Source organism: Ascidiella aspersa, chromosome 2 (assembly GCF_963924565.1).
Source record: "Ascidiella aspersa chromosome 2, kaAscAspe10.2, whole genome shotgun sequence".
NCBI classification, from domain to species: Eukaryota; Metazoa; Chordata; class Ascidiacea; order Phlebobranchia; family Ascidiidae; genus Ascidiella; species Ascidiella aspersa.
In genome coordinates, this window is record NC_139448.1 from 29,864,616 (window position 1) to 29,889,881 (window position 25,266).

Below are 25,266 nucleotides of genomic sequence, written 5' to 3' on the forward strand. Positions count from 1 at the left end.
AATTGAATCACTCCATTTAAACACGAGCGTTGCCTAATGACCTAGGGGAAACTAACGAGGCGAGTTACAAACATCCAAATGTCTGCTTCCGCTGCAAAGACACCTATTTCTTTGTCTGGCCAAAAGTCACAAAGCTGATAAGGTTTCACCAACTGCTTAATAGTTGTCTGGGGGAAATCAGAGATGATATCGCAAAGTTCTGACATAAATCAGCTAATCTTAAAACCTTGTTGTTCTGCAGCGAACTCGTGCGCTAATTATAGTTGCCTATACACAAGTGAATTGCAGTCAAATCGCGAAAAAAAATTAAAACACAACTGTATTTCCATATTTCTAAACATAATGGCATTTAAACAGTAGTTTAAGTTTTTTTTTAATTTAACTCTGAAGAATTCAGGAGTATGCTATCGACGCAACGTGATTTATTATGCATGGCTCCTTTTAGCAAAGTACACTCGTGGGAACAAAAAACATAACAAAAGAAGTTCGCGAAAAGAGCGACCTTTTTTATGAAGGGGTGATTAAGTTTTGGAAGGTCATTGCCTGTCATTTGCCAGCGGACCGCCTCTGCAAACAAGATTGCCTCCACTATTTCTGCCTGGGATTTTAAGAAGTTAAATTCTTGAACAAGCTGGGCTTGGAGATTTGCCGGAAATCTAAGATGTTTCGTTGTCATTTAGAGCAAATAGGGCATTATATAGATGTATAGATAATAATCATCGTAAGAATGTATACCACTATATATATATTCTTGTGTTTATGTAGGCTACAGTGCTGTGAAACTGCGTCACTTTACAATCGAAATAAAACGTACGCGACATTGTAGTGCTTTGGCGTGGTTTAACTAACGTGCTGGTGTTTGATTTGCGGTTAAACAGAAACCAATATCTTTTTGTGGAAACGAACCTTAGCAATACCACGGCCAATGCACCGCACCTGCGCCCTAGAAACAAAATGATCACACGTTGCTAGCTTTAGCTAAAATGCCTAAAATTCACCAACACTGTACCCAATGAAAAGAGAATAGTTTGCCATTGTTATGCTAAAAAGCAGGGAGTCGAACCGTTTGACTTTTCCGGTTCAGGTTCGGTTCGGGTTCAAGGATTTTTTCGTAATACGGTTCAGTTCCGGTTTCGGTTCGGAGCAATTCAAATGTTCCGGTTCAGCTCCGGTTCGACCATCGTTGTTTCAAAACCGGTTCATAAAGTTCCGGTTCAGATACAATATAATTTGCGTTAAATCTCAAAATGTGGGTCGATAAATGTAGAGAATAATCTTGAATAGTAAGTCATTCAATTAAAGTTACGTGATGTATTAAAAAACAGCAACCCCATCATTATTGAAATATCCAAAAAATAAAAAGGAAACGTTTTTTAATCAATATTCAAATTTGTTCATTAAATTTTAAACATGGCATAACTTGAGTCTTTAAAATACAAGTTGTGACGTCACGTTGGAGCGAACCGTTTTTATTAACAGGTTCGGGTTCGGTTAAGGTTCATGTTCTTTCAAATTATTCGGTTCAGTTCCGGTTCGGCTCCTTAAAATCGTTCAAAAAACGGTTCAGGTTCGGTTACGGTTCGAAAAAAATTGATCCAAAACCGGTTCATAAAGTTCCGGTTCGGTTCCGGTTCGACTCTCGACTCCCTGCTAAAAAGTAACGATCTGAAAATTATGTCTGGAAAGTCATCCAGCAGTTTACGTTTTGTATTGGTGTTAGGTCAATTTTTAGAGCAGATAATTTCCCAATTGGCTAAACCAATATCTGCATTTATCTAAAACATTGTTATGTCAGGTGAAGTACCTAAAATCAAGTATATGCCCAGAAAAACATCCCTGCAGGAGTGCATCGTATAAAACCAAAAACATAACACTCAGTTGTCTGGTCTCAAAGAAAAATGCAAACTAAATTTATTCTTTCATCGGGTTCTACTAAAAAAAACATTAGGTAAAAGGAGTATATGCCACAATGGGCACGATTTTTGCCACACTGGAATCTATTCTAAACAGATAATATTCACACTGTTCGGGCACCACGATGTGGTATAACTTTACTATCCTGGGAGAATTTGCAACTTAGTAGGTATTGTTTCGCCAGTCTGGAAACCATTGTAAATTAGTGGATTAAATTTCGCCCCACGAGTCTTTCTATATTTAACAAACATAATTTCGTTATTCTGTTCGAAACGACCACCATGAAAGCAGTTAAATTGGCCTTGTCTTTGAAGTTGTAAGTGCTATACAACATATTTGGGTTGTTCTCATTTAAAAAGATTACAACACGGTTATCCGCAGGTTAATTAGTTCTAGTAATATCATGAGAAATTGTCTAAAGCGGGCCCCAAGACAGTGTTTTCAAGTCTGCATGTCTGATACACATGTCACAAAAATAAAAATCAGCATCTTAATTCTAATTTATAAAATACCATGGTATTTTTATAAATAGCTGTTGACGCCCGTCGTAAAACTCAAACTGCGATACTTCTTTCAAAAGAAATTTAAAATACCTGACTTGGAATTTCCAGATGTGCACCTGAAGTAAAAGCTGCTTTGGCAACCGGACAATACGCAAATCGTGCATTTACATATAAACAAGTTTTGAGGGATCATGCCACAGACCATTTGGTTAAGTAATTCTGCGTCCTATGTTTTGTACCTGAAATCAGGCACAATCCAATTCTATATAACTATGTCGATGGTAGGCCTATCTTAATAGTTCAACCCTTAAAACACCAGTCCTGTCACCTTGCCTGTCGTAAGTTAGTAAAGCAACTAGTGCACTGCTCAGTTTTTCGTCGGCAGGTATTTAGCCCTTACTACCGCTAATCGTTATATAGGTTAATTTTTATAGCTTAATCAACCCGTATATCCTAATCTATGTTTTCCACCTATTGACGATGGGTCTCTTACAAAGTTATTTAGGGGTAAATCTGGTTTCTTTTGTTTGACTAAAAATTATTTTACCTCCTGTTCTCTTTATTTGACAATCACATATTCCATTTCTTGTCGTGAACTTACTGTTTTAATGACGGTTGTGTGTGATTGAGTTTGGTAAAATTGGTCCTAATAAACATACTACCGAGGAAATCAACATTCATGCGCCCAGGGGCTCATAGGCTGCGGGCTGGAAATTAATGCCCAAATGTCAGTACCAAAATAAGCTTCTACACTTAAATTTAATCAAAACAAATGTAGGAAAAAGTATTAAATATCGGAATACTGTATCTGTATATTAAAATAGTTCTACGATTATGTTTTGAAATTTACTCTAAATTCGGCTGAATATCGTATATTTGTCTTAAATCCGAGAGCGCGAGCACAATAGGAATGTATTTTGTATTACCGTATTATACGTGACGGTGACGTCCATTAACTGGTGTTCTCATTAGGTCAAAAGGCAATAAACGCTGTCACGTTCAACCATCACGTCACCGCAAAGTACGACTCGGAAAAATTGCCGGAAACACCAATTGTCGAAAGTTGGCTGTTGCGAGGAGTTTTACGCTTCAGTAGGAAAACATTTTATCAATCGATTGTTAGTTCACCGATAGACTTGCCGCGTATTGTTTAAGCTGCCTTAGCGCGGTGGTTCTCAACCGGTGTGCCGCGGCACTTTAGGGTGCTATTTTTAACGCTCAAGGGTGCCGTGAGATGTTTTAAATTCTTTGGGATTCAAATTTTTGCTCCTTTGGTAAGCTTCTTGATACAATTTTTTTGCGTACGATAAAAGTGCCGACTTACAAACGTGTTTTTCAACTTGGTTGCACAGTTAATGTGCTGTTTCAATCTCGTTTATTGACTATTGTAACGTTACACTTAACCACTCAACAAAAATACGAGCAAGGGTGCCGCGAACTATTTATAATTTCTGAAGGGTGCCGCAAGCCCAAAAAGGTTGCGAAACACTGTTAAGCTTATTTAGAATTGGCGCGGCATTCCTGCCTCGCAATGGGCCGAGCGATTTATTGGCCTCGGTCAAGCCCGACTGCCTTTGGTCGGGCCTGGCCGGTCTAGGGGCTAGAACAGGGCGGGCAACATACAGCCCGCGGGCCGGAACTTCCCACTACTTGCTATCTACCTAAAATAATAGTGATTACTAGTTATTATTTAATTTTTTGTTTTCTTTTAGCTGTTAGATTCTTTGTTTTGGGTTGAAATTAGATTTAGAATTTACAATAATAATAATATAATTCTTCCATGGATTAGCCAACAATCTTAAGGTTGAAGGAGTGTCGCGAATTCAAAAAGTACTTTTTTACTCCACGTCGGCAAGAAAGTGATATATTTGCTGTGCAATGTAAGTGTTGCCGTGTTTAAAGAGTAATACATTAGCCGGCATTATGCGACAAAACATGCAGGCTATGGCAGTACTTAATCCGGCCCGCCAAGTAACCGACCGTAGAAGTTGCCCGCCCCTGGGCTAGAGCCAGGGCCAGACGCTCGCCACCGAGCCAAGAATCACATCAAGTCGGCCTTGCCCGTCGCCTTGAATGGAATGTGTACTTAAACGGCGACGGCGGCTTAGGGGAGGGAGTCAGCCCTGTGTAAAAGGTTTAGCGACTTCAAAGCCTCTAACTCCGCGCGCCCGTCGCTGGGGACAGGCCGCCGCAGACCCTCCGGCTATTTTTTATTCGCCGCGCCGGATCGCCCTCTGGGACCCGCGGAAGGCGGTCCGCCACCGCCGCTTTTTTGTCCGGGCGAGCTGTAAACATTGCGAAAATGCCCCGACGGGCGATATTTGTGTGCGATATGGCCTACAACATTGTTTGGCAAAGTTTTTCTTTGCGGCCCAAAATACTTAAGAACTATTGAACGAGTCACACGGCAAAACATGGCGAACTAAATACGCAGAGCGTCTTAGGGATGATGGATTTCGATAAAACGAATGGCGCGAAGCAAAATTAATTTATTTACTTTAACTCGACAAAGAGTATAGTTTAGAGCGGCATGGCCTGGTGGCCCTGTGATGCAACAATGGGCCAAAATAAAACCCTTAGCCATACCAACTTTTCAAATACAGTGCAACTAATTTATGGCTATTACGCGGCCAACACTACATGATAAACCTGAAATTTTATTAAATAGCCCGTGGCGCACCAAAAATAGTTGTTAACTGTAATGTCACGAAAATTAAAACAAGGGACGTAAAATGTGCACAATGTGGGAAATATTGTAGAATATCAAATAATTATTTTAGTAAAGTTTGGTTAGATATTACTAGGCTATGTTTAACCCCCGATCCAGGTATGTACAGGTCGTGAGTTCGAAGCTTACCGCAGGCTAGTTGTTTTTCTAGTTCCTGCACTTTAATCCTAATTATGCTGACTGATTTCAGCAAGCCTTTCCAAACGCATCTTGTGTACCATTTAATGTGACAGGGGTTGCAACTTGCACAAACTCACAATTTAAGTTTATATAAGAGATTTGGTATGAATAATAATCTGTTTAGCAATTTTTGCATGCAAGAAGCACATTAATGTTACAGATGTTTTGCATTAGGATTTAAATAACATTGCTTAATTTGTTTTTTCTTGTTTGTCGCCACACTTGATTGTGCACCGTGAAATAATTAACAGTAAAAGTAATAAATTTAATAATAAAGTTTAATGAAGGTGTGCCGTAATATAAAAATCGTGAACAAGGTTAAGACACTGGTGTTATGCAATCTAATCACACACAACCAGTTTAATCAAATGTGTTAGTAAAATAGCAAAAAGAAAAAATTAAAAGATTCCAAAATACATTTTGGCAACGGAGAATTAGAAACGCCCCCAGGATTGGAACCACTCACATAAGCCGTTTATTCTGCTGTACAGTTTCAAGCCGATACTACTGATATGCGGCTTTCATTTCCACTATCCCTACTTATTTACTTGTAAGGTACTGGGTTTAATTTGTAATTCAGGTTTTAGTGTGTATAATATTGATACAGCGAGTTTTTTCTTCGTTGACTTCTCGAATGCGCGACTTTTACTGTTATATTACTTTTTATTTTCTTTATGATGCTAATAAACATAAAAAAGGCGGCTCTGATTTTAATGAATATTTTGCCGCGTGGCGCGGAATTTACATTTTAGACTCGGACGTGGAATAATTAGCGGCAAAACATGCATCTAAGACGTCATTTATCCATGTCAGGTTCGAAAACATGGATTCTATGAAATAAATGTACTACCTCGAAGGAAGGATAGTGTAAGTAAAAAACATTATTGCCATTTTGCAACAAAAATATTTCGGTTTGTATTTTTTTTTGAAAGGCGTTCTCGTTAATTTTATTCTTTTTGGGGTTGCATTTGCTCTAATGTTGTGAATAAGTCACTTTTAAATGACTTAGGCCCCAGCCAACTCATTTGTAGAAAAAAATGAAGTCCAAGTCAAGTCATTTTTGAAAGAACTCGAGTCCAAGTTAGGCCATTTTGAATAAATAACAAGTCAAGTCATAATTGGCGCAAGTCAATTCCAAGTCAAATCCTTGTCCTAAAATTCAAACGTTAAACCTTGTAAAATAGGTTAATTAGTCCGATAATAATGAGCAAAATATTTACTATCAAACAACTAAAACCGAACATGTTGCAAGCAAAATGTTTACAAGCAAAACTTGAGATAAATAACTCAATTTTTGAAAAGACAATTGCTTAATCAAAACACTTTATTTTAATCCAAGTCAGTTTGTTTAAAACACTATCAAGGTCATATAGCTTAATTAAACCACCAATCTTCGGAAAAACGTTTAAACAGCGCAGCGAGAAGAAAAGGCGGCTTTTTCTCGCTTCACCGCAGCGCCACCAAATCCGCCGGTCTGCAATTGGCACTGGCAAGCGATTTCTCCGCTCCGATGCCCGCGATAAACCGACTTCGCCGCCGTAGCTTTGCCCAGCGCCCGAAAAGACATAGGTGCACGCACACACACGCATTCCAATACGCTACGCTGCGCGCGCCGCACACGCGCGTTGCACTTGAGCGGCGGGGCGGCGGGACGAGCGTTTGCAAAGAAGATGGCCGCGCGCAAGACGAGAGCGTTGGAACACACTCGCGCGGCAGGCGAGGCGACTTGGGCCGGTGTGTTTGCTATCGGCTTTTCGCCACTGAGGTGTTTGACTGCCGGGCGAACGGCAAGGCCATCAGTGCTGTTTCTGTTGCTGCTACTGTTTCGTTGACAAGTTATCACCGTCAGGTTAGAAGTACTTACCTGCTGGTTACTACTGTGAGCTGCTCGAAGCAAGCCCGGTGTCGCCACGGCTTGGCGCATTTCCAGCAAAAGTGTCCGTCTGTGCGGGCGGACGGCTGGCTGGCTGGGCGGATTAAGTCACTCAGGTCAAGGTCAGCAGAGCGTGAAGACGACACGCACTGCTGCTGAGTTGTATATCGGCCAAAGTGTATGGTCGTTTGCGGGTTGCCTTAATCCGCAAGGTATTGCATCGCCGCCGCTGCCAGGTTAAATATTAATCTAGTTACCGCGAGATTGCTGATTCGTGGCATTGGCGATTGACCGCGTTTCAGTTTTTTGGTGGATAAAGGTTGCAAGTGGAGCAAAAAACATCGTGCAAGACTTGCCTGAGCGAACGCAGCCGGCTCCAGCAGCATTTTGTGAATCGTGAAGCGCTGCCCCCCAAACATTCTGGTGACGTAGAGCTGCCGGAAACGTCATGCCATGTCTGTCTGGCAAATTAATTAAGCGATCGCGAAATGAAAGATGGCCGTCGTGGCGATTACGTGCGCTGAGGTCTCGCACGAAGTTTGAGGCCTTCCTTGCTTGTTCCTCGTGCTCTGCAAAGGGAAAAAAGCGCCAACTGATCGGCGCGTGAGATTTTCGCTGCTCTAAGCGGCCCGACGTTCTGATAAGACGCGCGATTTGAGGTCGACCCGCGAGCGATGGCTTTTGGCAATTGCTGCTCCGCTCCTAGTCAGAGGTGAGCTGCTATTTTTGAAAGGGCGCCCGCAAATTCTCGAACAAGCAAACATAGCTGCGGCAAGGGATAGCTGCATTTCTATTTCGGGAGCGTTTCATTTGGAATTGGCAACAACAAGCGGCGAACGACTTCCGCAAATGTTGACAGTGTTTTCTTGTTTTGCGCCGGGCCCAAAACCGCCCCCCCTCGGAAAAGTCGATTTTTAGCAGGTTGCAGTTTTAAGCTCAGTCAGCAGAAGGCCAGCCAGCGTCGTAAAGCGTTGCTCAATTTTCGTGTACGCGCGCCGCTTTAAGCAGATTAACCGCAGGCTAGGCAAACCGTTTGGGGAGGGTGGATCTGCTTATCCAGTTAAGTCGGCGCAAAACCAAGTTAGCCCGACTGCGCGCAGCCCGGAAAATTCAACCCTTTGTGCATTTGAACTTGCCGCCGCCCAACGCTGGCCGACTGGGCCTACCCGGCGGCGAAGATATTTGAAGGTTTATTTACAGTATATTCCTAGAAAGAGCGACCCCGTGCCAAGACGGATTTTGGCGCCGCGCCTAATGCCATTCGAATTGTACTTGACGGGCGCGCCATTAATCAGGCATTCTAGAACGCGACTTTTCACGACTTGTTGTTTGCTCCCACACTTGGAAATCGCACTCTGTTACCCACGATAAGTCAATTATTGTTTTTGTTTTGCTTGGGAAATCTGTTTTCTTCTGTTTTTTTGCTATTGGTTGCTGTGTTTACTGCCGGGTGTTTTTGCTGGCATGCTCCAAGTTATAAAATTAGTAGTTGTTCAGTCACAAATTAGTAGTTGTTTAATTAGCTAACCTGTTGCAATTTTTTTGTTTTTGTTTTAAAATCAAAATTATTGCAATTTAATGTAATTGTTAAGGAAGTGGTTAAACGGGTGGATTTTCCAAGAACGTAATGTTTGAGGTATAGGCTACATAAGAACGCCCTGTAAGTGTTATAATGTTATCGACATATTGGCAAGAACCGTTTACAGCTTAATTTGCTAAATATTGAAGTCTTTAAACTAGGTTTCCATGTTTTTTTGTTGCTACTTGTTTTTATAACCTTAACGATATTTTAACTTTGTTACCCAAGGTTAATAGTGTCAAAACAACAATGCTGCAATTGTCGCCACCTTGGTTCACTTAATAACAGTTCGCTTGAAAAGGCATATAAAGTGAAGACTCTTGGGCCGAAAGCATCACTATGATGTCGCTGCAACGTCAACTACCGTACAACGAATCCTATGACGTCATGGCCGGACACCGTTATCTGGACAACGACCAGGCACAGCGCAAGCTCATGCTGGACCACGTCCTAATGCGCAACCAGTGCCAGAACGACGGCAACCCAGCCCATTCTGTGCCCCTTGCAATGAACACGATCGACTACGGAATCGGCGGCGAGTACCTGTCTACCACAGTTGTGAGTTGCAGTTTTGCTTATTGTTTTTTTTACTAGCCATATATGTAGCAACATGCGCGTTTTGCTGACGTGTAATGTATTTAAATAAGTGTAGTTATGTGCTGTGTTGTAAACACTTTCACATTGTCTTGGAAAATCAAAAACAGCTGTGAAAATTTGTTATAATACTTATAGTATATTTTTGTTACAACAATAATCTACTTAAATACTTGGCTTTATAATTGTTTGTTTTTAGTTACCGTACATTAATTGTTGTTACAATAGAATATGATAGGCCTATTTTATGTGTAACTTATACATACTTGTGGTGGAAGGACAAGACACTTATTAATTTTCTATTCCAAATTTTTTTATTGTTTTAAATCTATTACATTATGCAAAATATTAGTGTAAGGAAACATGTTTATCACAACAATGGATATTGACATTCTGCATAGTAGCCTACCTATAGTTGTCGTTTTGTGAGGTTAAGCTTTAGCCTAGGCCTACTACATATGCGCAGTTTACACACAGAGCAGAACTGTGTATTTAGGGTGGTCAGCCCATAACACTCTTCAACCTGCAGCACTGAAGTACCTGAGGTATATTGGGCAAGGTTCGCAGAGCATCAAAACGCAATCCAATCACAAATAAACCATCAATATAGGGGCGTCAGAATATTCGCGGCGCCCTGCAGCGGGTTTTGATTATTTATTTTTATTTTTGGTCAAGTGTTGACAAAACATAGGTTGCCGATACACGATGCCGTCTTCCGTGAAAGGTCACATCAACAAAGCTCACTTTTAAATTCCGACTCGATTTCTGCCGTGATTCGCGAGTCTCTGGCCCACGTACTGCCACAGACTGCTGCACGGATTTTTAGGTAACTGCTCCAAAACGACAAAAAACGGGTTTTGACTGTCAATTACCTGCAATCCTATACACACGCCGTTTCTCACACATCGGTATTTTATTTTTAGGGTGAAAATTAACTTCTGTAACTTAAAATTCGCTTTCAATAATAATTACTGGTAATCCTAAAATTTAACACAATACAAGAATAAGTCTGGGAAGCGGGGATAATAGTAGAAGGGGAAATGATCTAACATAAATTCCTAAAAACCATTTCGAAATGCCGAAATTAATATAAAAAAAAAACAGTGCTGCTGGCTTAAACTCGAATTAGGCCACAATATTTGTTTTATTTGATCACAAATATTCAAACAAAACATATAGAATTGGCATTACTGAAATTTTGCCAGTCGGTGAATCGCGTAGAAATGCAATGGCGAATAGTGGGCAAGGCACGTTCGTATTAAAATATAGAAATCAACCAGTTGACCGAACATAATTTTTTGTGAATATGCTATCACTTTCGGGACAGTGCATTGCCATACCTATTTGAAGTGTTCTTTTGGAGCTGATTTGGTTTATTAGCGACTGTAGCAGCTGAAGTTGCACTTCTTCCTTCTGTTCACACCCGATTGGCCCACCCGCAAGTCACGTGACGCGAACCGGAAGCAGTACGCGTGCGCTTGTTTTGATTTGAACCCGCGACCTAACGCACTATGCTATACAGTAACAGCAGCAACAGCAAAAAATGACCTCTCGTCGGCCGTGCTTCAAGGGTCGTCGCTTCATTTCGCCCCGCGACCGTACACTAAACAAGAGGGTCAAGCTTTGGCCCGTTGTCTTGTAGTGGCCCGTGCGCAATCGGTTTGACCGCAACTTGACACCTTCAAGTTAGGTCGGCTCGCTTCGTCAATGAGCGGGCCGAAAAACCGCGGTCAGCCATCGGCGAGAGAGCGACGAGTGGACTCGGCTTACCGTGCCTATTTACTTTAGACGCGTGCCGGCGGCGGACGCCTCAACCTTTGTGCGTGGCCAGTTTTAACCCGCAGTTCAGTATTTACACACAGTTTTCAGCCTTAGGCTGAATCCCCACCGGTCAGTCAAAAACTGTTTAAAGCAAACTGATCAAGACGAATTAATTTGAACGCTGCTTCTTTTGTTGTCGCGTCTTCAACGGCCAGACTTCTCACGCATAGCAGTCGGCAACGACTAAACGCGTGTTTTTTTAAACCACTCTTATTTTACGGATTTTCGTAGGTTTTATGTTGGGAATGTAATTTTGAAAGGTTCAGTACGGCTGAAAAGGCCAGTTTGTTCTGTTTGTAATTTTGCGTTTAATTATAGTTTTAAAAATTATTTTTAAGAAGCCGTATGAAGTACACACCAATACATTAAAAAAATAAACCCTAAAGCACCTGGTAAGCAGTTTTCGCGGACATTTATGAATTCCAACATAGTATTTACCATCATAAAGGTGCTGAAACATCAAGAAAACATCTTTCCAATGCGATCACTTACAATATCCGAAACAGCAGGAAAAAAATACATGAGTTAAAACAGAAGAGTCTCTTTTCGATCGATTGCGGTCTTCTGATTGCGTCTGTCTGCTCAACGTTGGGCAGCCAGACGATCCTCGACTTTTTGTTTGTCCAAGGATTTGTTACATCCACTTGACGGATTTCTGAAACATTCCTAGTGTACGTGGCGGGCTTAAGTTCATCATTTCGATTTTTGCTTTTACACGGCTGTACCACCAGCGTAGAGAAAGGCTTATAAAAGTCATTGTATTTTAAGGTAAAAAGATCTATGTTTAGATACACTTTTTTCTTTTACGTTGTGCTAAAACGTTATTATGTTGTATTTTAGTCGGGTTGTAAGCTGCGATGTTTACTTATTTAGCTATGTATGTGTTGGTTTCAATTGTGAGTGATTCTTAGAAGTAATTAACACGAGAACGTTTTGTTTTACCTTGGATTGTAGCTGATTAGAATCCTGTTTATTTTCATCTCCCATGGGGCAGATTTCTGCATGACTGTTGAGGCTTACAAATCCAACCGAAAGGCAAAATATGACTGCAGACTATAGTTTGGATTGCCATTGGTTTAGGCTGTGATTATTGAAATTCATTTGAAGTTGTAGCAGGAATTCCCCAGTTTCCGTTGCAATACAAAGCGCGAAAGGTGGTCTCGAGTAAGAGGACACTTGAAAAATGTCGCGAACCTTTTAATTCGGCCGGGTCAAGAGTTTAACGGCGAAAGGCCGCCGGGCTGGTCGAACACTTATAACATGCATCGCGAACCAGGTCTCGGAATTGCTTGTCGCAATACACCACTCGACATACCGCCTCTATGGCCGTGTGCGCTTCCTCTAATTGTCGGGTAGCCCAGTTCCGGCCACTTGCAACTATAAGCCACCGGGCCCGATCGAAATAACAGCGATTTCGTTTCAGTTCGCTTTCGCGCTTTCTCAAAAACATGAGATGCGAAAAAACCTTCAAAATGCCTCTGGATTATTCTTGCCACGTTTTGTATCGCGATACCCGATATTTTAGGCAGAATCGCGATCCGATTTGACGTCATTGCCATGCTCACATTAAGGTGAAAAACATCAGATTGCAAACCCGCAACGCCTTTCTTCGCTGGGATTAATTGCGGACCGCGGCGCCGGATTTTTATGTTTTTTTTATTGCAATAGGTGTCGTCAAATTATTGCCGCCGCGTAGCAAAACGCAGCTCCGCGAAACGTACATTTAAGCCGCCGCGCGCCCTTTAATCATACCAGGGCGTAATTGCCGAGTTCGGTTGGAGTCCGAAAAGGTGTGAAGTTGCCTGGGCGTTTCTTGGCGTGTTTTCTCAGATTTGGGTATACGCGTTCACGGCCTTAATATGCGGATTACAAGTGTGACGGGCGTTTGTTGTTTCCTGTCACAACCTTTCATTTTCGCGCCGTAAAACTGCTGTTGGTTTTTCCTGCGGCGACCGGACTGTGATTAGTCGATTGCTGCAATCAAGGTAGGGTTCGGGGGATGACGCGGCATTTATACGGCAGGCCTGAGTGTTTTAATTTTATAATTCATATAATTTGGCGTGCAGGATGTTAATCTACGTTAAAAGGGTCGGTTTAGAAACAACACTTCTCGTGTGACTTATTCGCTTTTCAGGTATTTGTCCTTACTTTATATTATTTCAGTCAAACGATGGCTAAATTTGTTGTCCGTACGATTTAAATATGTATACGCCCATTGCATTTCTCTAACTCTAAGCGTTATGAATTTTGCGAAATTTTGAGGAAAAGATGACAGACCTTAGACATTTTTACTCTGGAATAAGTAAAACATTTTATTTTATTAAATCTGCAATATTAGCCAATTAAATGCCGCCTTTCTTTCTGCTGACCCGACCTATACCTTGGTTTCAATTCGATTACGTTTGCTGTAATAGCTCATCGACATCGGTAAATCTAATTTAAAGCACATCTAACTTTTAACTAGACAAGAGTCGTAATGTATATATTGATTGACCTTTGAACCGAGGAGCGTCGCAGCTGACGGACCTGACCTTTCACATGACCTTGTCCAATATAGGGACAAACTGTTGCTCTGAAGTCGCGATATCGGCAAGATCGTTAATTTGAAAAGGGCTGCCATGAAAATAAAACCAAATAAAAACTGTAGAAAAAATAACAGGGTGCATTTTATCGGCTGTGCGCTTGCGCCATAACTGTTTTGTTTCACATTTTCTATAATATCTCGCTGACTTGATGAAGCACGACCATGCGAAAGGTTATTAACAATAAAATACAGTTGTATAACAGTGTCACTTGCTTTCAGAGCTTTCAGTGTAAACAAAAATACGATCGCGAAAATTCACAATGCTACGAACAAAACAAAAAATGAATCACGTATTCTGACTTGCGTGGTCGGGTGTTTAGCGTGTTGGCCGAAGCAACAGTCGAACTATTTATATAAAATAAAAATAGACGTGTGCCAAGTTTAACAACGCACCGCGATCGCCTCGACTGCTGAACTGCAATTCGTGACCGCATCCGACTAAAAACGAGCTTCCATCATTTGCCCAAATAACCTTTTCCCGTCGACCAGCGCTCGTGATGTTGCCTCGTTTCTAAATGCGGCATTGTAAAATCGCCGAAAAACAGCCCTTTCGTTGTTCGGTCGTGCGCGGGTATTTTAATTACCGTCGACACTGCTTCCCTCGTTCCTTAATTGAAAACTCCATCTGATAAGAGCGCTATGCATTAAGTTCAACAAACGCGCTCAGAGCGATCTACTTTCGCATATGGCGGCGCCGCGGCTCGGGATAGATGTTTATTGTCGGGACAGCGGGGACTTGATTAATATTGTACCCAGAAAAGGCCGCTCGAGATGCCCATAAACAGATAAGGCATTTAGAAAGAAAAGCCGTCGCGCCGGTTACTATACGCGCAAAAAGAGCGATTTTTTTCGGTTTATCTCCGCGGGCTTTTGGTAAACAAATTCCGGCGGGCAATTTCGTAAGTGGCCCGGGGCTGCGCTCCTCGTAGGGCAGGGCGGGCGGACCGGCGATTCCCGGGCCATCAATAAGTGATGAGCGGCGGCCGGGAACTAATCACACCCGTACGGGCATGGGCCGGAAAACTATTTTATTTCGCCGCTTATCTGCGACTGCAGTGGGACCCGGGCGATACAATCGACTGCCGGGCGCGCAAACCTTGCGAAAATTAAACCGGGACTTTATCCCGCCTGCCAACTACTTGACTTTTATTTTGCCCGTATATATTGAAGGCTGAGAGGGGGTCGCCGCCTATCGCCTTCGAATCTCGAATCCTTAGCAGCAAAACCCTGAACGCTGGCTTGTAAGCACATGTGTACAGCTTGGAGCAAACGTAATTAAATTTTCACGTCCAAAGGCCGGGAGATAGGCGATCGACGTACCTCTCTAGGTCGACTATTGGTGTTGAAGGAAGCATTTTCGCTCGTCAGCGGCAACTTTTTTACCGTGTGTTGTAATCAACTTGCGTCTGTCTACGGTTATCGATTATGTTTCAGCGAGCTTGTCTTATTGTCAGCGCGAGATACTTCCGTTTACATGATGGATAAAGGAATGGCCGGACTGTCAGCGGACTGCTGTTAATGCGCCTTCTTTTCTGATTATAAATCTGAAAAATCAAAAAGTGTGTAGAAAAACCTTTTAAGATAGAAATGTATACAGTATACTTGTATTTTAATCCGATACCGACACCCGCTCATTTGTCGAAAAATACGGTCGTCCAATTCGATACCAAATGACGTCAGTACTAAATCAAAAATAACCAAATTAATGAAAATTGAAACGCGTAAAAGCAAAGTTTCTCGGTTGTTTGGTTAAGTGTTAAAAACCTAATTTATCTAGGTTTTGCCTGTCCAATGACTATTTTCTATTAATTTCCTTGTCGAGGTAGAAAATAATGCGTTGAGTCGCAAACCACAAACTTGGTATTACACCAGCACCGATACCACCATTTAGCATCGAAACTATAGCTCTTAGGATCGGGGATTGGCTCCCCATATAACATCCCTATACTTCTCACTAGGAATGCAGCATTAACATAATTGCAAATGAGGGCGTTTTTTGCTGTCTAATCCCCGAAACCTCATGTGCCGGCCCCCGAATGACAAATCGCAGTTCTGGTTTAGATGCAGACTTCACGTCTAAACTTAAATTAAGAAACGCAGTCATCGCAGCACCGTGGGGTGACTACTGTCGCCGCGAAACATCGAAAACCGAATAACACAGAAATGCGCGTCACGTTTTTTACCATGCTGAAAGGTTACGTGCTTTGCGAAGCCAACTAGCAAACCTTGCCGCCTCTTCAGTAACCGGCTTCTCCGTTTTTTAACCCCATTTTGCTTTTTGTCTCTGCCAACCACTGAATGTAAGGTACAACATGTGGCTAACAACACTTACGCCGGTATTTTGATATAAATTGACACAGCAGCTGCTGTTGGGAGTCAACGCACGTTAAAAATGTTGTACTCCTAATTTCTCGTTCGTATAATTTACTTTTGCTTGGATAGTACTTTTTTGGTGGTTTTAAGTGCATTCTCACAGACATAAAATTAGAATTTTCTTTCGAATAATGGAATCTGCCTGAATCCGATTGGTAAACGATTCTGGTTGCAAATCAATTATAAAGATTAAACTAAGTACAGAACTTGGTAAAGCGAAAATCAGTTTGCTTGGATCTTATAATATGATAAATATGTTTCGCTATTAAAAGCATCATCAGTATCTAAAAACATAACACAATACAAGTCAAGAAGTATTCTTAAACTCTTGGCACTTTCTCACAGACATTTTATAATAAACGTGGCCTATTTTCAAAGTGGGTTTTCACTATAGGACTTTGTGTTTTGCCTTTACTGCTTTAGTTTGCACCTTCTGTCAAACTTGTGGTTTTGCAAGGGTATACGAAAATTCATGATAGCATTTTTGAAACACCCAACTGTAATGAAAGTTCAAAAAAGTAAAATAAAATTTGTCATAAAAAGTCCATTTATAAGCAGTCTGTAAGTCATTTTTCATTCCATAGCATTAAAATGACAACCCAAGATTGGTTTCTTCGAGCTTCCACGCCATCTTGTAATTTTTTACTTCAGTCAAATGTACAAAAATGACCAAGTCGTCACAGCTTTTACAACTCTCGGTATTGAGCGAAAGCGGTCGAGATTTCTCAAGAAAGTTAGTCGAGATTTTAAAAGGCGATACGCCAAAATTGCAAGCGTCTCGGTTCTATTGGGAGGCGGAAAATCGCTGCAGCAAGTCGACCGCAGTTTACTCCAGGCGGGCTTGCATTAAGTCTGCGGAGGCCGTTTTTGTTTTTTTGCATCTTAGCCATATTCGCGCTTAGCCGCCTGGGGCCATTTGGCCACGACGGTCAAGTATGCCACCCAACCGGGACAGCCGCGTGTCGTTCGCTTTGTTTTGAGCGGCCTGCATTTTGCGCAACGCTCGTTAACCAATGTTATGTAGTTTCAACAAGCTTTTGCACAGCGCTTGCCAGGAAACCGGTTTGGCTCTTACAGTACTCAGCGGTGGTTCTCTTTGAGTTTTTATTCGCTTAGCAATATTGTATTGTGGCCCTTAGTTTACTAACACGTAACCACAACTCTGGGACATTTTTACAAAACGAATCTTTTTTAATTCCATTTTCCACTCGCTGAATTGGAATAAACGCCCAAAGCGAGTTCAATATTTCACCTGTTTATGTGAAGTAGAAGCTTTGTAGATATTTTAAGTTTCAAGCTATATACTAAATACAAAAACATATCCATTTTAATATTGTTTCGTGGTTGTTTATTTTTTCCTTTTTTCGCTTATTAAATTTATTTTATCAAAATATTGATTAAAACCTAACTGTATGGACCTTTATCATGAGTCACTTTTTATTATTTAGATTTAGATTTAGATTTTTACTGCTCGTCCAATTGGCCCTCAACATGTAAACTCAATACATAAAAAGAATTACAACGAAAGGTTGACAAACTCTTCTAATACCAAACAAGGGTTCAAGTGAATACACAGTTGCGCCACCTTTTTCCGTTCGGCTTAATTCCGATGCAGTAACGGCGTCGCACTCATGTAAGCAGCCTCCTTCCCCCTTCCCCCTCAGACCCTTCTAAAATATTAAGCGCAGGAACACGAATATCGAGGCGTTTCTTTCGTTTAGCGCGAGAACTAAATTGCGCTTGTTTTGTGCCAGTCTGCCCGCCCACCTGCTGCAGCGGCGCGGACGCCCAATTTGGATTATAAATTCCATGCATAAAATATCGTGCGGTTTTCTTCCGCCGGCGACCGACTAGGGTAGCGCAAGCAGACGACGGGCCTGGTTGTTCTGTTTACAAACCTTTTTTTGCTGGTGATATTTTCAGCAAGGGTACCGGCTATTAATCTATGTGTGTTTTGTCAGTTAGCTTGGACATCTCGGACACCTTGAGAATGTCATCCTATCATTCAACCTTAATCCTCGGAAAATTGGCGAAACTCTATTTATCTCACCTCCTGTATCCCAAAATATCCTGGAAATAAACAAATATATGATTTAACCCCGTTGCATCACCCAAACAAATGTATTTTTTACTTTTCTAGCTTGTGGTACACGGTTATTTTCCAAGTTTACAAAAAGTTCCGCGGTACGCTTTTCAGTTCTTTTTTTTCAATCTTGTAAAGCTACCCTGGACTCTGGCGTGCACATACAGTTTAAGAACCCTGACCTAAACGTTGGGCTTGTTCTGCCTCTAAAAAGGCAATTTCGCGGTTCCACAACGACCACGTGGTAAACCTTTTTCAATTTCGCTTTTTATAGCGCTCGCCAGCCAGCTGTACAGCAACTGGATATAATTTTACATGGGAGTCCGTCCGTTGTACGCTCTCCCTGCTGGTGAAATTAAACTTGCCGGTTCGACGCTGATTGTAATCAGACCAGTAGCGTAGGCTAATCGCCCGTATACTGGATACACCCAGTCACCCAACCTATCCCTAAGCCTAAGGAGAGTGGTGTACAGTTTCGCCTCGTTGCTTAGTTTTGACAACGCGCCCCAAAAAGCAACTAGAAAAAATCAACCGCACTGTGTTATTGCTGCTAGCGGGGCATTAAAAATTAAATCGATATTTGGATAGTTTTTTTACTTGTTTTTGTTTTGTAAAGTTTTTCTTGACAAGCGTACACACTGCAGAGTAAAACGCTGCTTCGTATGATTAGTAGTAAACATCCGAGCTACAATTAAAACAACTCATCTTATTTTATTTTATTTTATTTAAAAAACTGACGAAACTTTTAAACCTATAGTAAGTATAGGCTACTTTTATTTTTCCAACTGATTTTTTGCCATATTAACTGTTTTGTATGATAGGTATTAAACAGTCAAGTTTTAATTGAAGAATCTTATCGGATCATTGTTTTACGTAAATAACTAAGAATACCTTACAAGCAAACTGTATTTTTGTTTATTTTAATTGATTTTACACTTTAATGCCCTCTTGCTTCGGCGAATATCATCGCAAGTTTGTAGCGTCCAAAGCGAAGAAGTGAACAAGTTTAACGTCACATGCTTTAGCCGCCGCATTTTCATGAATGATTTGGCCCAATTTGCCGTCAAAGCCGCGGTGGTGGACTTGCGACGCTCGGCAATTTTGCATTTTAAATTGTCACCTCCCTTTCACGGCAAGGCTGCAATGCAGAGGGTGGGCCGTTTACAAAAATAGCGTCGCCGGCGTCTTGTCGAGGTAAAACTAATGCATATCTGAGTCGCTGCGTCGACAGTTCGCTTTTGCCATGGTTACTTTCAGCTGTTTATTGCTGCCAACCTTAAACTTGTATGTGCATGTGGACTGGTAGACTAGGACTTGTAGATGTAAACATGGAATAGCTGAGTTGCTGGAGAGGGACGTTGTGCGAGCAAGGTCAAAGCGTTAAGAAAGCATACTCTTTAGTTTTGTCAGGAGCCAAGAGTCCTGGTTTAGAAGGGAAATGTTAAAAGCAATGATAAGCTAAATTTTTAGAAACAAGGTGTCTTCTCTCCCTTGCAAGTGAAGCTTTGGGTTTTTCTTTTAAAATAAAATACAGTCATTTTATAAAATACAACGGGAAATATATTTCGCAAAATGCATCCTTTGTCTCTACAGCTGCGTTTCTTAACCTTTTTAGTTCGTGGCGGTGCATCTGGCGAGCGCGAATATTTTGCGGTATTTCCCTTTAATTGCTTGTAATTTGTTTTTCATTGGTTGCATAGTTGCAGTTCTAGAAAGTATTCTGTTGGTTCAATGCCCTAAGACGAAAAAAATATCTATCTCTTATATAAATGAGAAATTTTTTATATTTTAAAATCATTTTCCTTGTGCCTGGCAGCCTTGCATGGCGCACCGGTTAAAAATGGCTGCTCTAGACTAGAGACCAGGCAACATGCTTTTTTTTTTCATTTCAAGTTTCGCAAGCTGTTTTTCGGTTTCGACAAAGACTTAAACTGGCGCTGCCCTGAATTCGGTTTCGCAGCTTGTTTTACCGGTTTTCTGCTCAGAATAAAATTGCCGGCGCCTTCGCAAAATCGAATGTGACGCGTGTCGCCGGTATTCCAGCGAATGCATTGCTGGCGATTAATAACTCTCTCGAGGTTATTCCTGTAATCAGGCGAGCTGTCAAGTGATGCTGTTTGGAAATTTAAACCTGGTCTGTAAACCAGCCAATCGCATTCGAAACGTATGTCTCCCCGCCGTCTCTTGAGACACAACCGTGGATCTAAAAGCTTGTCAAAACGACTAGTGTTTTGCGACTTAGGTAAACGACTTGGCTGAAATGCACCTAAAATACTTTTTTCAAAAAAAAAGACCCGTCTTGACTCATAATTGCAAATAAAGTACATCTTTTTGTAAGTTTCTGCGTGAATAATTCAAATTAATTCACTTTTTAAATTAGCTATACTCGGTTATAGATCTCAATTTTGTACACATAAAACGGTTTGGTTTTTTTAATTTATTTTTAATCTGACTCGTAATCGTATGCATCTTCTTACTTGGGTGGTTTGCATTAATTTTCTTATGGAAATAACTTCATATGCTGTGCTTGACTTGTTTTATGAGTGATTTAGGCTAAAGGACTTTACTCCGTAACTGGAGACTCAACTTATTGTTTAATTTAGTTGGAACTGATGACTTGGCTATATGTTCGAAATTCTTTTCAGTGAATATGTTTCTGTTGATCGAAAATGTCATGGTGGCTGTATCGCGCTCCTGACAACGATACCTATTTATTTATATAGGCCGTGCCGCTTTATATAATCACCACAAGATCTGAAACGCATCGGTAAGTCTTGCAAAGCGATAAAAAACGACGAATGTCAGATGTATACCGATACGTTTTTCGACGGCGGCGAAAACGTTTCTTCGAAAATTTGCTGATCACCCAAAACGCGGTAGGAGAGAGGCGCGCGTTCCGTTTTCTTGCTTTTTGTTTACGCCGCGTGCATTTTTTGACGTCTGTGCTATTTTCGAGCGTCGGCAGCAGCTACTGCAAGCGCCTGTGCCTTCTTGCCCTTGGCGTTTCAAAGCGCCTTGATTGTTTGCCCGTTTCTGCTTGGCTAATTCGGCAGCGCGCAATATTTTATGGCCGTGGCCTTCTACGGCCATTTCTCGGCACCTTGGAGCGGCGCCCAACCCCTGTTGACCCGATTGCTGCTTTTTTGGCAATCAAACTCGCAAATTTGTTTTATTTAAACCGGGGAATTTCAAACTTGCAAGTCTGCGACCCCTTGTCATTTTTCCAAAAAAACTTTTCGCAAACTTTCATGTTTGACAGTGATGATCAAAATATTTTAGTTAACTGCTTTGCTGCGCGCAGTTGTTAAGGTAGCCTAATGTGCAATTCAGCTTGGGACCGTGTTTTACTAGTTTTTAAATTTGCCTATCGAAAGAAAAAGTGCAATTTCTATAGATGTAAGTTTGTACTACGTCGTGGGAAAATTAAATGTGAGCCTATTGGCGAACCGCGAAACTTGTTGCATTAGTTTTGGACCCTGCTGTTAACAATGGGTCGGCACCTGGTGTTTTAAACGATAAATTTTTTCAAATATGCCACAGGAACAAAAAATCTCCTCCGTCATTTCGGCGTTTCAACTTTTAAACTGTGGTAATTGGCATCTAACAGAACTGCGACCCGCACTCCCGTTCAGATCTGGACGTCTGGGTAACTGTATCCGCTGCCGAAACGGCGACTCCTCAGGCCGACGCTTGTCGTGGCAGCCCGTTTGTCTATTTGTTGGCGGTCGGCCAGATCACGTAGCGGTCTGCGAGTAGACAGCGTCGCCAGCCAGCCAGCCAAGCAGTCAGCAAGCCTTCAAGCCAGCCAAGCGCGCCCAGACCTAGCAGCCGTGGGCTGTGGGCAGTCTTGCGTTGCATCCCGACCTTGACCCTCAGACAGTTCCAGTCGTTCGCCCTGCTGCTGGCTATTGGCTACTCTCGGGTATTGCGCCTTTCTTCTTTTTTTTCAGTTCTCTCGATCTCTCTCTCTTTTTCTCTCTCGCTCTCTCGTCCAAAAATCTGGAAGAGGTTTGAGCTTCTTTGTGTTGTAGCGATGTTAAACCGCCCGCGACGACGCGCGTTTTTCCGTCACCCCTCTGTTGACTCGTGCCGTCAATCGTCGCCCTTCGCAAAGCAAACAGAAAAGGACGACGGCCGCGTGTTGATCGCCGGACCCTCCCTCTCTCTTCTCGTTTTCTCTCCATTTTTGTAAAGTTTTCAGTAGCAGTCTGTATAGGCAATGAGAAACCCTTTCGATCAAAATTTCCCTGATATGTTTGAAATGGTAAGGTTAAGGGAGGCTTGAAATTCAAAAAAAAGAGTGTCACTTTTACACTTTTAGCGTTCAGCCCATAAATTGCCTAATTTTTATAAATAAACTGTCCTAGAAACATAAACGTACATACCGTAGGTCATAAGCACCACACGTCTATGAAATATATGTACATGAACACACACGTACTCTTGCCGTAGACACACACAAATGTGTCATACCCTGAAGAAGGTACGTATAATCGCATAATTAGCTGATTTACATGGCCTTCACCATTCGCCTTTTGGTCCTTAAGTATATAAAAGTAAAACAATCTGGACAAAAACAACATGTGTCCAAAAAATTTATTTTCGGGCGACATAATTCCCTAAGAAAGCTGATCCATACGGCGAAATATTGCAGGAAAGCCACGGTTATTAATTGCCAAAAAATGCCCAGCAGGCAGGCCAAGTTTGGAGTGGCCTTGTACACAAGGACGGAACGGGCATAATCCCGTAAGTTCCACTTGTGCTAAACAAACTTTCGGGGATCATGGGCTTAGCGATTTATCGAACATCCACAAGGACCGCCACGCTTTTGTTGAATTACGCCGGAATGACCCCCTCGAAAACGCAAAGCCGATAATTATGTAATCAGACGAGCTGCCGACTATATACCGTTGGCAAATTCGCGCTGGTCAGCAGACAATGCAGTTCGAGGTTTAGGGTTGTATGCCAAGTATTTTCGGTCATTTTGAACTTGTGCGAAATTCTGATGTTATATAGACATATGAAGATGACTTATCGCTGGGATTTGTTTACAAGCAATAACTTTTAGGTGGTGTGTATTGAGCATGGTGGTCGTATATATGCTAATATTGTAATAGTGATAATAATTTATTATCGCCGAAAGAATACTTTTTCTTTTAAGCAATTTTAGCGTGTTGGTAAAAAAAATACATAAGGCGATGGTAAGCTCAAGTCATTATGGCCTTGAAGGGAAAAGTTAAATGCAGAGTGTAGTTTTGCTACTGAAACTTTTCAAGATCAAGATCAAATTTTACTTAAATAAACGAAAACAAGGCATAGTTAAAAAAAAGATGATCAGTTCATATTTGAAATAAATCGCTCGGTTGTAATGCGCAGCCTTTTGCTTCGCGAGTTTAACTAAATGGGATTTAAACAACAAGGGAGCATTTAATTTAAATCTGCGGAATCAGAACAGGTCCGGAAATAAGGGCTCTTGACTGGATTATCCCGCTCATTGGCCCGACTGAACGACTTAAAGCCGCTCGCATTGGTGCTTGGATATTTCAATCTACGCTTTTTGGTTATTTCGAAGTTTAAGGAGCTAGCGCGCGATGTCATTTATCAGTATATATTAGCGCGATTAGCTCATAATTACATCGAAATTTGGCGCACAAGGGCGCGCGAACGCCGGGTGTGCGGGTATGGCGTTCAGGCAGAACCGCTCGATCGCTGCCAAAAGCGCAATCGCAACTACCCAAACCCTGCTGTGGGCCCTTGAACACTTTCAAAAAACAGTCGAGAAGCGTTTAGGGGGGGCTTGACTGGCCTTCGTCCGGGTCTGCGCAGAACGCGGTGCTTCCGAGGGCCCTCATTTAGTTCGAGTTAGGTGCGGCCCATTGACGGAACGGAGTTTACGTGGCCTCGGCGTATTGCGAAAGCGCCGGATCCTGTTCAAAGGACAGCGCGGGAATTTCCGCGTATGAGTTTTTTCTGCACAGCGCTATATATACACTTCACAGTTGGCCGAGCGCTTGACAGACACAGGAAGTGCGCCAGAAAAAAAACTTGGCCTGAGTCCGAGGCAGTTATAATGGCGCGCGTGCGCACGGCTTTTTCTATATTGGGATCAGACGAGGGCGCTTTGGCGATAGATTGGATCTAAGTTGAAGTAGCGGCAGGCAAACTCGCGAGGTATTCTTCGAGTGGCGTGCGCCGAAACCTTGCCGTTGGCCGTGATGTAATGCACAAAATTGCGTCGCAAGTTGAAAATAAAATTCTCGCTATTTTACTAAAGTCACTCTTGTGCTAGGAAGTTCGATACTTGGCATTTGATTCCGATACCCGATACTTTCTACAAAAGGTACGGTCTTGCAATCCGATATAACATGATATCGTTTTAGTGTATAAATAGTAAAATTTATGAAATGACCAAACGTGCCAAAATAATGTTTTCAGGTTGTCCATAGCCAAAATTTCTGTACGCGATAAAAGTCGAGTTAGTTGTTAAAAAAATGTTTTTTCGGGTTTAAAACGTTATATAGAATTGCAAACGATGCCTAAAATGCACAAATCAATTAGATATTCAGCACAATCCTATAGTTTCGGACGAATACCGATACCACCGCTTAGGCTTTCTTTTTCGATCCGATATTTTTGGACATCCCTGGTTTGAAGTTACGTAATGCCCGGCGTTAAGAAACGATCGTTTTTTTTCTACTTTCGACTGGCGTTTGACACCCGACACCGACATCTTGTCTACGCCAACAAAATACCAACTTGAGAAAATCCGTTTTAGTGTGCGTGCCACCTAGAGCACCGAACAATTGTAACCGTTTCAGCTTATGCATTCCGCTTTTAGACACACATGGTGTCGAACTTGTCGTTTCAAGAGGGTGCTGACCTTGTTTCTTGCCGCAAAAACAACAACCTCTAGCCCTTGACCATACACTCATACAGGCAGGCTGCGCCGCGTATGGCTTTACGCGAAAATCCTCTTCGCCGATTTTACAAGCGCGACCCTATCCGGTCGCGGCTGTCCATTTGGGTTGGCGCTA

General features: G+C 41.9%; 1 protein-coding gene across 1 annotated transcript in view; it reads left to right on the plus strand.

Annotated features, from left to right (window-relative positions):
* Positions 1–9,209: 9,209 nt before the first annotated feature.
* LOC146164780 (nuclear factor 1 A-type-like) overlaps positions 9,210–25,266 on the plus strand; it is an 87,719-nt gene continuing 71,662 nt past the window's right edge. Inside the window, exon 1 of the mRNA XM_083381252.1 lies at positions 9,210–9,335. Within this exon, the coding sequence (XP_083237378.1) occupies positions 9,213–9,335 (123 nt within the window). The 5' untranslated portion in view covers positions 9,210–9,212. The remainder of the gene's footprint in view (positions 9,336–25,266) is intronic.